Here is a 12,704-nt window from a genome sequence, read left to right on the forward strand (position 1 = left end):
ACTTGCACTAATGTAAGAAACAAATCATGGGCTTCAAAGAAATCAGCAAGTAGCTGTCTTGTCACTTCTCTACCATTCTCTAACAATCAGAAGTATGTTTTGCATTAAATTTTCCTCCTTCAAGTATGTCACTGTGTTTTTAGAATGGATAAAAAGAACTAATACAGAGGAATAAAACTTCAGAGGGTAACAATATTGGTCAGAAGCATTACTCAATTTAAGAGAAGGTTACAATTGTAGTATGTTTGATCTCTATAGGGCAGCCAGTATCATACAAAGCACAAGGCTCGGCTAGAAATGGGCCGAAAAAGAAGAGGAACCCAGAGACTGAGATTTTCACCTGGCAAAATCAAGGTGTCCACTCACGTTACTCACCCCAACCTACGATCAGAATATCAATTGCATCAGCACATATGTTTTTATGAACATACAGACTCATTGGTTTGAGGAAACGTGCCAAGTCTTCCTCGGCTCACATCATGTAAGCAGTTGTGTGTGGAGGAACTATTTGGTTTGTGTAACGTCCCTACCAATATGTGCAGAAAAACTGTTAACAAAGGGCAAGGCCGTAAAAAAAACGATCATCACTGTGACTTCTACACATAACATCTAATGTCGCATTTGAGAGTACCATTACCATCAGAACGGTTTGTTGAGCTAACTGAAGCTTACTTTGTATAATGGTAAAAACATCAACATATTTGCTACTACAAGACTACGTAGCATCAGAAACAACAAACACAAATGTTCAAAACCGTCTCTCCAGTCCATAAATTACCTGTGCAGATTGTAGAACTGGGCAACTTTGAACTAGAAATTCGTCAAATGATGCACCATGCCCTGAAATTCAGCCGTGTGCCATAGGAACCTGCGATCACGGAACACAGTGCTGCAGGTAAGCCACTCTCGAGCACTACAAGCTCCTGAAACACGATTGATACCGGCGAGAAACTCCGGGCTCGTCTATTTCGTCGAACACCTACCGCGCCCTTGCGAGAGCAGACGACTTCGCCTGGGTAAATCACGCGTCCGAGGCCAGGCAATGGCAGCCCACGCCCCGCGATCCATCCAGTGCAAGACCGGGCCGCGCAGGATCACACGCGGGAGCGGCTGCACCGCACGGCTCGGTGGCGTGGAAGGCGCGCGTGAATCGGACGCCGATCCCGCCGCCGCGGCGTCGGTGGGCACGAGAGGAGGCGGGGAACGCGTCGAGCACGGTAAGCGCGGATAGGAGCCCGGCGGGTAGTCGGTGAGATTGAGAAGGTTCCGGCCGGGCGGCGAGGGAGGCGAGGCGTGGGTGGTTGCGCCGCCGTGGTGGGGTGCGACGGACGCTGCGCGGCGCGCGTGTGTACTTTGGCAGTTTGAGCCTTTGAGGGGAGCGGCGGGAAGAGCGCCTCGCCTTCGCTCTGACCCGAGGCCCGATGTTTCCCCTGGCATCTGGACCCCACTTGCTGACAGCAAGACACAGTCGCGTCGTCACTCCCCAACCGAAGCGAAGCTCTGGGCAGTGGGCACCCCACAATCTACCCACAGGAGAGCAGAGCAGAGCAGCGCAGCGAGATGGCTTCCCTACCCATCTGCCCATCGTCCCCTTCCTCCTTCCTCTCATGGCCGCACCGCCCAATCTCGCTCTCCTTCCAGCCCAAGAACCACTCCTCCTCCGCCTCGCCGGCCGCCGCACATGTCTCCGTCCAGGACTCGCCGCCCCCTCCGACCCCGGCGCCTCCCTCCGACCCCGGCCAGAACCCCAAGATTTCCAGCACTGCGAGGTTCCTCTGGGTCAACCCCAACAGCCCGCGCGCCGCCGAACTCGCCCGCGCGCGCGCCGGATCCGGCCGCCGGGCCCGCCTCGCCGCCGCAGCCGCAGCGCTCGCCGCGTGCGAGCCCGCCGAGGCGCTCGTCGCCGCCGCGCTCGAGGCCGCCTTCCCCGGGGCCCCCTCCGAGCAGGACGCCGCCATCGTGCTCAATACGGCCGCCGGCAACCCAGCCACCGCCGTGCTCGCGCTGCGCTGGTTCCTGGAGAACGCCGAGGTTCGCAGCAAGGTCATCCTCTACAACGTCGTGTTCAAGGTGCTGCGCAAGCGGCGGCGCTGGAGCGAGACGGAGGCGCTCTGGGACGTGATGCTGCGGGACGGCGTGCAGCCGGACAACACCACCTTCTCGACCGTCATCAGCTGCGCGCGCGCCTGCGGCCCGCCCGGCAAGGCCGTGGAGTGGTTCGAGAAGATGCCGGAGTCAGGGTGCTCGCCGGACATGCTCACCTACTCGGTCGTGATCGACGCATACGGCCGAGCCGGGGACGCCGAGATGGCACTCCGCTTATACGACCGTGCCCGGTCTGAGAGATGCCAGCTCGACCCTGTCATATGCGCCACGGTGATCAAAGTGCACTCCACCAGCGGCAACTTCGACGGCGCGCTCAACGTGTTTGAGGAAATGAAGGCCGTTGGCGTCAAGCCAAACCTGGTCGTGTACAACACCGTGCTGGACGCCATGGGCCGTGCCATGCGGCCATGGGTAGTGAAGACCATCCACAGGGAGATGGTCAGCCAGAAGGTGCAGCCCAATAGAGCAACCTACTGTTGTCTCCTGCAGGCGTACACCAGGGCACGCTACGGCGAGGACGCGATGATCGTGTACCGGAAGATGAAGGACGAGGTGATGGACATCGACGTGGTGCTGTACAACATGCTCCTGTCAATGTGCGCCGACATCGGCTACGTCGACGAGGCCGAGGAGATCTTCCGAGACATGAAGTCGTCCATGGACACCAAGTGCAAGCCTGATAGCTGGACCTACTCATCAATGGTGACACTATATTCCTGCACTGGCAATGTCCCTGGTGCAGAGGCCATACTGAAGGAGATGGCAGAGGCAGGTTTCAAGCCCAACATCTTCATCCTCACGTCGCTCATCCGGTGCTACGGTAAAGCGGGGTGCACTGACGATGTTGTCAGGTCGTTCGGCATGCTAGAGGACCTCAAAATCACGCCCGACGACCGGTTCTGCGGCTGCCTTCTTACCGTGGCAGCGGATACGCCGGTGGAGGAGCTCGGCAAGGTGGTTGACTGCATCGACAGAAGCAATGCCGAGCTTGGCACCGTGGTGAAGCTCCTGGCGGACAGGAAAGCCTCCACTGAATCCTTCAAGGAGGCAGCCAGGGGCATCCTGAGCGGCGCCCGTGGCGTGGTGAAGATGCCCTACTGCAACTGCTTGATGGACCTGTGCGTGAACCTGGAGCAGATGGAGAAAGCCTGCGCGCTCCTCGACGCCGCGCTGCAGCTCGACATCTACAGCAACGTGCAGACGAGGACGCAGACGCAGTGGTCGCTGCACCTCAGAGGCCTCTCGGTCGGCGCCGCCCTGACCACTCTCCATGTCTGGATGAACGACCTGTACACGACGCTTCAGAGCGGCGAAGAGCTGCCACCGCTGCTCGGAATCCACACAGGGGAGGGGAGGAACATGTACTCCGACAAAGGGCTGGCCTCCGTGTTCGAGTCGCATCTCAAGGAGCTCGACGCGCCCTTCCATGGCGCTCCCGACAAGGCCGGCTGGTTCCTGACGACGAGCATTGCTGCCAAGCACTGGCTGGAGGCAAAGAAGTCGTCAGAGCTAGTCACCGTGTAAGGTGCACAATCTAGGAGGCATATAGGATTTATTTGTTTTTTGATTTGGTATAAACTGTGGCTGTGGGTGTTCTGAAATCTTCAGAATCCACCCTTCTGGTGACAGATGCTTCTGTTTACTTTCATGACTAAAGAAAACCAGTTCTTTTCAGTACTCTTACCATTAGCATGATGCATGCGATGATCTGTTAGAACACCTAGAATGGTTTTTATCGCAGACTAGTTGATGTGTGCTGCCATCTCACAGAACCAAGACAGTAGTAGCATAGATGATTGTATAAATAACTGCGTATACATAGATGAATTGGTGACTTGAGCAGTGTACAACAGGCTAAAGAAAAACAAGAAGATTTGCAGTGTACAACAGTCTGAATGGTTGGCTATCCCAACCCCTACTAAATGGCTATGACAACTACTCTAAAGTACATAACTATATCTTCCAGGGGAACCTTCAATTAGGGTGACATAAAATTTGAGGTCCATTATCTGGAGCCAACAGTTCCCTTGTTAGATGGAATGTTTCGGCGCCTCGGTGTTCACTCATCAACTGTTTTCAGGACAGACAACGAGGAATGACAAAATTGCTGAAATCATGCATTCCCCTGTGAAGTTTTTATTGATCGAGAAACTCCAGACCAGTAGCAGTTGGTGTCAACCCATGATTGGCCAAATATTCATCATTGAAGAACTTACTTAGATGCCTCATCCCACTGTCGCAGAGAATTGTCACAATTGTATGTCCTGGACCTAAATCCCGGGCAACTCTTACAGCCCCGACACAATTCATGGCTGAAGAACTCCCAACAAATAGTCCATCTCTTCTCAGCAGAAACCTAAATTAATGTTTCAAGTAACTGAGGTCAGATGGATGGAAGTATTTTTACGGTTCAGTAACATACTTGGTAAGATAGAAGAATGATTGAATAAACAACGGCGAACTTTCCATTAACTATCACGGCTAAGGTGATTAAATAAATATACTCCCTTCGTTCCTAGATATAGGGTGTGTAGTTTTTTGAGAAAAAAATCCAGAATATATGGTGTATAGCCTTTGTTGTCAATTTTACCCCTCCACCAATCAGCTCCCACGCATGAAAAAAAGGAGATGATTTATTTGAAAGACTCCCAGCCATGTCTAGCTTGCATGCTCCATGTACGGCGGTTAGAAAAAAAATCATGCACTGTACAATACCTTATAAATAAATCATGGCTGGGAATCTTCTAAACAAATCATCTCTTTTTTTTTTAGGGATTTCATGCGTGTGAGCTGATCTGTGGAGGGGTAAAATTGACAACAAAGTCAATACACCCTATATTCCGGATTTTTTTTTCTCAAAACACTATACACCCTATATCTAGGAACGGAGGGAGTATACAAGTCTTCCTATTGCTTCTAAAAACATGCTTAACAAATGACAATTGAGGCTTCTACTGAAGTTTGAGAAAAGGGTGGGATGTGTACTCATTTTCCTTTATTTTTGGAGGAGTAGAGGGACCCAATAACCCAAGACACAATAACGTCAACATCCATTTAAGTTGTAGGGAAATATTACAAGATCAGGCCAACTGGTTGATCGGTTAAAGGTGGACTGCAGTAGAAAAATGATGTAATCTATCTATACAACTGAACAAATTATCCTTTCTCTTTCAGATAATAACTGCTAGAGCAACGCTATGCATACGGCAATTTATATACTCCCTCCGTTCCTAAATATAAGTCTTTTTAAAGATTCTACTATGGACTACATACAGAGGAAAATGAGTGAATCTACACTCTAAAATATGTCTATATGCATCTGTATGTAGTATGTAGAGAAAACTCTAAAAAGACTTATATTTAGGAACGGGGGAAGTACAATCTTAGTACGACAAACCACCTACACCAATGGACTGAGTCATTCTTTGAAATTGTGTGGCTTGGAATTGCATCGTACAGGAATCACACATCAAAATCGTATGCATAGCTATTCCATAACTGCTGGAAGTCGATAAAAAGTTAATATTCAGAAAGTATGTACCTTGACATCTCGACAGCTTCTCTATCTGTTCCCCGGTAAGCGCCATCCAGTTCTGCCATCATAAAATTTGCTGTGACCCTGTTGATTCCAATTCCTTCAGTAATAGTGTCAAAAGGATTTTTCAGCCTTTTGCCCTCAGCCTCCTCTTTTGTGTACATAACCCCTCTAGTTACCTTATTAAACAGACCAGATCCAGGTGGATCCATTAAAAAGCATTGGACATTTCTGTTCATTTCCTAAGTAAATAATATCATAGCAATAAAAAATTAGTTGACCCAAGAAGAAAACATATATAGACGAAAGAAAATAATAAGCATACAAACCTTAAGATATCGTGAAACTCCAGCAATCGTACCGCCAGTACCAGCGGCAGCAACAAAGGCATGAACAGTCCCTTTAGTTTGCTTCCATATCTCAGGACCAGTCCATTCGTAATGCGCTCGATAGTTTGCCATATTCTCAAACTGGTCAGCAAAGAAACCTCCCTTTGAATCAGAATTAGGGTAACATTTGCCAGTGTCAGGCACTTCAGAACTGGCATGTGCTGACCCGTTAGTTTGTTTGGAGTTCAGCGTTTTAGTATCAACATAGGCTGAACCATTAGTTTGTATGTGATTAGGTTCCCTTTGTGCTGATGCTATATTGGCTTCCAATGCCCTTCTTCTTGCAATATTGACAAAATGGTCTCTGTGAGTGATTGAAACAGGACGCACTCGTTCCACAGTAGCTCCAAGCGCTTCAATTATTTGAGACTGGAAAGCAATCTTTAAGTAAAACTACACAGCAGGAACATAAACAACAAACAGGATTGAAGTACTGTGCAACATTGTTAGGAGAAATTCCCACCGGAGCATCTAAAATATCCAACCAGGCCTGAAAAGCCCTACACCCTTGAAAGGGCAGGCTCAAGTCTAGACCAGCCCCGGAAGCTCAGGCTGAACCCCAGAATATTGATACTTGGAAATACAATACTATGGTGTTATCTTGATTTATTATTTGTGATAGGTCTTGGGCCCAATGAGAGAGCCTGATTTCAGACCTGGTCTACCTGGTCTGATCTAAATTAGTTCATCTTATTACATAACAAGACAATTCAAGTAGAGATTCTGGATGCTACAGCAGCAGATGTCCGATTTAGTACACCAAGAATTCTCGAACCGAGCATAACCTCCATACCTTCTCAACGGCAGCATCATCAGGAATAACAACATGGCACCTACAGCCATAAGCAGGAGCAACAGTGGCCAAGCTAATAGCCGTGCTTCCGGCACTCCCTTCTGTTACTACACCACCACAGACAAGATCCCCAGATTTCAGAGCCTAATTGCAATAAAAATGCCAGTGTCATGTTAAGTCAAAAGAGAAAATAAATTTCTATAGGATCAATATATACTATAGCATAAAACTGAATATATCAACGAAGTATCTCATGCCTCATCCATTGAAATGTAAATAATTTAGCTAGATCCAAGTATGCAAGGAAGTAATTCGATATTATCACCTACTTGTTTTCATTTCATGCAAAAGAAGCAAAATTCAAAACCCCTTTTCTTTAATTCTCTAAAACCATAACTGAATGGTGCTTTCCATGAATGCTTTGTTCCAGAACAACTACGGTTGTTCCTTTAGAACCGTAATTTTACATACTTATAATCATAACAAATAAAAAAAATACATATGCTAGAACTACACTTACTATTCACTAACCCTTGCCAACATTGCATGAATCGGTCAGACAACTTCTCACCACGAACTTATCTACTACAGTATCTCCGTTCCTAAATATAAGTATTTTTAGAGATTCCAATGCGGACTACATACGGAGCAAAATGAGTGAATCTACACTCTAAAATATGTCTATATACATCCGTATGTAGTTCTTACTGAATCTCTTAAAAGACTTATATTTAGGAACGGAGGAAGTACTTCACACTTCTCCCTTCTGGCTTCTACTCCCTCCGTTCTTAAATGTAAGTCTTTGTAGAGATTCCACTATGAACCACATACGGATGCATATAGATGCATTTTAAGTTTAGATTCATTCATTTTGCTCCGTATGTAGTCCACCTAATGGAATCCCAGAAAGACTTATATTTAGGAACGGAGGTAGTAAAAACTAACCGAATTAATCTTACAATTTACACCGAACTGCACAAATTACCTCCTCGATAATCTTAACCGCCACACGGTCCTTCACGCTGCCTCCCGGGTTCAGAAATTCGGCCTTCCCCAGAATCTGCAGCACATTCGAATAACAAATCCAGTACCTCAGTACCTTAAACCGAAGCAGCAAAGCGGAGCTGCACACAAGGAGACACCCCAAGAATATAGGAGTACCTCACACCCGGTGGCGTCGGAGAGGCTGTTGATGCGGATGAGGGGCGTGTTGCCGACGGCCTCCACGAGGCCCTTCCGCCGCGTCCTCCGGTCGTCCGCGCTGGTGGTGCGGGCCCATAGGAACTTGGAGCCGCTCCTGCCGAAGAGGAAGTAGTACGCAAACAAGGATATGGAGGCGGCCGCAGCGGCTGCTCCTGCCGCCGTCGCCGTCGCAGCCGCCATCGCGAGGATGGGAGGGGGGCGGGTAGCGAACCCTTGGGTTCAGAAGTTCAGAAGGAGGGCGAACCAACTTGGTTCAACCCGGTAGTCCTCTTTTTTTTACCCGGGAGTCCTTAAATAAAGAGTTGAAAAAATAGAAAGAAAAAGTACTTCCTCCGTTCATTTTTGTAAGGGTAATGTTTATACCCGGCGCACCGGCCGAACGCTCCACCGGCCTCGCGTGCGTCGTGGGATTCCTGTGCGATCCAGCGATCATACGCAAGCCACGTGTTCTGCCAGGCCCGGCCCACCCCACCGCTGAAGCGTCTTCCTTCCTTATCCTCTCACGAGTATACCACTCATTTTCCCCATCTCTTTCCCCGCTGCTGTATCCCAGCGCCCAGTTTCTCGCCGCCGTCAAGCCGAACAACACTCCCCTTTAATCCTATTCCAAATCAGCAATGGCCGCTAGCTGAGAAGCAAGCCAGACGCGAGGGCGTCATGCTTGGGAGGTTGGGCGGGGTTGTACGAGTGGACATCGTCGGATGCTCGACCCGGCCGACGCCGATGCTTTTTTTTATCGACGACTGGCTCCTACTGCACGACTGCGCCACGTGCCGGAACCGGCGACGAGCCGTGCTGGAACCAGTCATCCGTCGTGCTGGGACCTGCGCCGGGTGGCCTGCCGACCATGGTGACTGCGCCCGGTGGCCGGCAACGGAGACGACGATTTTATTGGTGGAACCATTGTTTTTGCTGGAAAGAGCTCCAAAATTTGCTTCCACCGTGTTCTGTTTTTGCTGTATCCATTCAAGTTTTTGCTACCACCATCCTCTGTTTTGCTGGAATCGGGGCTCATCTTTTGCTAATTTGCTACCACTATGTTCTTTTTTTGTTGGATTCAGCCAATTTTTTGCTACCACCATCCTTGTTTGCTGGAACCGGGGCTCATTTTTTGCTTCCACCATGTTCTGTTTTTGTTGGATCACGCTATTGTTTTTGCTACAACCGGTGTTTTGCATTTTTGCTACATTGCATAAACCAGAGTCGGGGAAATTTTGCTACAATCGGTGTCAGCTGAGCTACAACCAGCACCTCGAATTGCTACAACCGCTGGCAGTTCAAGCTGCAACCGGCATCGCGGCTCAGCGGCGAAGATGATTTTTGTTGGAACCGTTGCTTGATTTTGCTAGAACCGGCGCTCGTTTTTGCTGGAATAGGTGATCGATACGTTGCGATGGTGAGATGTAACCGATGAGTTGTGGCATCATGTGTGAGCAGCAACGAGCACGTCGGCGAGCTGTGGCCCTCACCATCGGAGCTGCAAACGTCATCACCGGAGCTCCAACCACGGGTGCACGATGTTACATGCATGGAGCTGGCGACCGACGGCGAGGCGGTGACCATCGGCGACGGAGGCGACCATCGGCGGGAGAGGCGACCGGCGGTGCTTCGAGGTTGGTCGCGCTCGCTCGTCCATGGCAGCGGCGCCCGCTGCTCCTTTTTCCCCGCTGCGCTCGTGAGATTTGTTTTCGGGAAGAAAGGAGCCTGCACGAGAGCTAGATCTGACGGCCTTACACAACTGTATCTGACGGCTACGGTGCGACCGGCCTAAATTTGGGTCGGCGCGCCGGCGCCTATCAGTCGCCTTTTTGTAAGTCGTTTAGGACAGCTAAAATTACACTGTTTTAGGTGTTGTCTTAAATGTCTAAAAGGTCTTACAAAAATGAAGGAGGGAGTAACTTTCTTATTCGAATTTTTCGAAAAGAATCATGGTGTAAATTTGATTTTTTAGGGGTAAGGCATTTATTATTAAAGAGCAAAACGGTCCACAAATTCACAAGTCATAACCAAGTCTCGGCTGCACATCACGCAGCAAACCAAAAATAAACAAAACCCGGAATCTTATCTGCAACAATCTGCAGGATCAAATCAGGTGGCTCATTAAGCCACACTTTATTCATCTCAATGCTAATTCCCTCTTTTGCAAGATTATGCGCTGCTCCATTAGCAGTTCTTCTCACCAGCACACTTTGTGCTCCTGTGTAGTCCGAAGGAGTGCCTTCACTTCCTCCACCAACGCCCCGACGGCGGAGAGATTTTCCCCTTCTGCATTGATCATTGCCACCACGTCCTTGCTATCTAGCTCGAGATGTATCTTCCGAAAGCCTTGCTAGAGTGCAAATCGAACCGCCTGCCTACTAGCCATCACTTCCAATAGATGAGGATCAGAGATACCTGGGAGAAACGTCGTCGCCCCTCCTCTATATGCACCATCATGGTCCCGTAGGACCACGCCCCCCATTGTTACCTGACTTTGTTGTAGCTCCATCAGCATTGGCCTTTCTCCATCCCATGTCAGGTGGCTTCCACACCTCAACCACCTTTTGGGCGCATGGCGTGGGAGTTCTGCAGTGCACCTTCTTCCACTCCTTTGTATGAGCGCTCACCATCTCCGCCACCGACCTCGCCGCCATGATTCTTTTTCCATCTCGTGCTTCGTTTCTCGCTAACCAAAGCCCATAGAGCGCCTGGATCATCGTCTCTCTTTCATCATCACCCGCCTTAGCTATCCACTCTTGCATCCATGCCGAAATAGCAGTGAAAGAATCCTTCATCTCTGACGAAGTGATAACCGACGCATCCATCTCTTCTTTCATCAGGCGCCAGAAGAGTTTGGAGTGGGGGCAACCCCAGAAACAATGGAAGATGGTTTCCTCCCTGCCACATGCGGCACAAAACACCCCACCCTTGATCCTTCTCTGGTGCAGCTCAGCTCCCACAGCCAGCCCATTGCGCATTAACCTCTAGGTGTGAATTTTTGCTTTGCTCGGAGCGTTTGTGCCCCACAATGCTAGCCATGTCCAATGCTTCTGGATTGATGATGATGATCCCGATTGTCCAGTTTTAGCACCATTGAGGCTCATTCGCAAGTGGTATGCCGATTTGACCAAGAACTGCCCGTTTTTGGTAAAGTTCCATGCTAGATAATCGGTCAAGCCCTGCCCTCCAACCACAATTTGTTTTATATCACATACGTCATCAGGAGTAAACATCTCATGTGTTTTATGTTCGTCCCAACGATCTCCTTCTGCAACAAGCAGATCGGCCACCTTTGTGACGCCCTGGAGGTAGACCTCTCCCAGCGGCCTAAGGCTTCCTTGTCTCGTGATCCAGTTGTCATATGGTGCACATTGGTAGCAGTTCCATCACCAATCCTCCACACCATCCCTTCTCGCAATAGGTCCCTGCCATATAGTATGCTTCAAAAAGTGAATGATCCCCCACTTGGACACGTGGCTGACATAATAGACCCCTCTGGGAAGTAATGTGCTTTAAGAACTCGGGCGCATAAGGAGGAAGGGGTCTGCAAAATTCTCCAGGCTTGTTTGGCAAGCAAAGCTTGGTTGAACGCCCCTGGATCATGAAAAACCATCCCCCCTTCTCTCTTTGCATGGCGCATTTTATCCCAAGATATCTAGTGTACTTTCCTATCACCATTTGCTGCACCCCACCAGAATTTTGAAGAGATCGATTTCAGGTACCCACACATATTCTTTGTGAGTTGAAAACAACTCATGGTGTGATTTGGAGTAGACTGAAGCACTGACTTAACCAGGACCTCTCTTGCCGCCTTAGATAGTCCCTGCCCCTTCCATCCAGAGATCTTGCCAGTTGCACTTTCTCTAACATATTTGAATGTACCCTCCTTTGACTTGCCAACCAGTGTTGGAAGCCCAAGGTACCGTTCACTCAGCGCCTCAAAATTGATCACACTAGCTTGCTTCAATGCCACCTTATCCTCATATTTGCACCCTTTCCCAAAAAAGATAGATGATTTCTGAAGGTTTACTTTCTGCCCCGAGGCCATCTCATATTCTGCCAATATGTCCCTCAGGGTTCGTAAGGTTGTTGGATTTCCTTCTAGAAACACTATACTGTCATCAGCAAAAAGCAGGTGTGTTACATGGGGGGCAGTGCTCCCAAACGACACTCCTTTGATTTTATTCTCTCACTGTGCATGCTTCAGAAGCGCGGAAAAACCTTCAACACAAAACAAGAATAGATAGGGGGAAAGCGGGTTGCCTTGCCGTAAACCCCTAGATGGCAAAAAAACTCAGAGAAACTCCTCCATTTAGCTTGACCGCAAACCGTGCAGAAGTCAAGCACCTCATAACCATAACTATCCAGTTCTCCGCAAAACCAAGCTTCCTCAACACTTGCTCGAGAAATATCCACTCCACCCTATCATATGCCTTCATCATATCAAGCTTGGCAGCGCATAAAGGGGTTTTCCTCTTCCGTGTTCTGATCGCATGTACACACTCATATGCCACGAGGACATTGTCTGTGATCAACCTCCCCGGCACAAATGCACTTTGTTCTTCTGAGATAAGCACCGGCAGGATCACCCTCAGTTTATTCGCTAGAACCTTAGCAGCAATCTTGTACAGCACATTGCATAAGCTAATCGGGTGGAATTGTGTTAATAGCTTGGGTGAGTTAACCTTAGGGATCATTA

The 12,704-nt window shown here is 49.0% G+C and overlaps 2 protein-coding genes across 2 annotated transcripts; one reads left to right on the forward strand and one right to left on the reverse strand.

Moving 5' to 3' along the window:
- The first annotated feature begins 1,211 nt into the window (after positions 1–1,211).
- Positions 1,212–3,787, forward strand: LOC123092961 (pentatricopeptide repeat-containing protein ATP4 homolog, chloroplastic). Its single transcript, XM_044514827.1, has one exon. It carries the CDS (start codon positions 1,561–1,563, stop codon positions 3,628–3,630), a length of 2,070 nt encoding a protein of 689 aa, XP_044370762.1. The 5' UTR covers positions 1,212–1,560; the 3' UTR covers positions 3,631–3,787.
- An 87-nt stretch (positions 3,788–3,874) lies between these two features.
- Positions 3,875–8,282, reverse strand: LOC123092962 (cysteine synthase 2). The gene is made up of 6 exons (XM_044514828.1): positions 7,985–8,282; positions 7,809–7,883; positions 6,824–6,967; positions 5,971–6,399; positions 5,648–5,883; positions 3,875–4,462 (listed from the first exon to the last, which is right to left on the reverse strand). The coding sequence occupies exons 1-6, from the start codon at positions 8,204–8,206 to the stop codon at positions 4,243–4,245; spliced, it is 1,326 nt and encodes a 441-aa protein (XP_044370763.1). The 5' UTR covers positions 8,207–8,282; the 3' UTR covers positions 3,875–4,242.
- Between the last annotated feature and the right edge of the window lie 4,422 nt (positions 8,283–12,704).

Source organism: Triticum aestivum, chromosome 4B, assembly GCF_018294505.1.
Source record: "Triticum aestivum cultivar Chinese Spring chromosome 4B, IWGSC CS RefSeq v2.1, whole genome shotgun sequence".
Classification (NCBI taxonomy): Eukaryota; Viridiplantae; Streptophyta; class Magnoliopsida; order Poales; family Poaceae; genus Triticum; species Triticum aestivum.

Coding starts and splice junctions, on each gene's coding strand:
- LOC123092961 (XM_044514827.1), top strand. CDS start 1,561: ATGGCTTCCCTACCCATCTGCCCATCGTCCCCTTCCTCCTTCCTCTCA.
- LOC123092962 (XM_044514828.1), bottom strand. CDS start 8,206: ATGGCGGCTGCGACGGCGACGGCGGCAGGAGCAGCCGCTGCGGCCGCC. Junction 7,884..7,984: donor CCGACGCCACCGGGTGTGAG/GTACTCCTATAT, acceptor AATGTGCTGCAG/ATTCTGGGGAAGGCCGAATT. Junction 6,968..7,808: donor CGGTTAAGATTATCGAGGAG/GTAATTTGTGCA, acceptor TATTGCAATTAG/GCTCTGAAATCTGGGGATCT.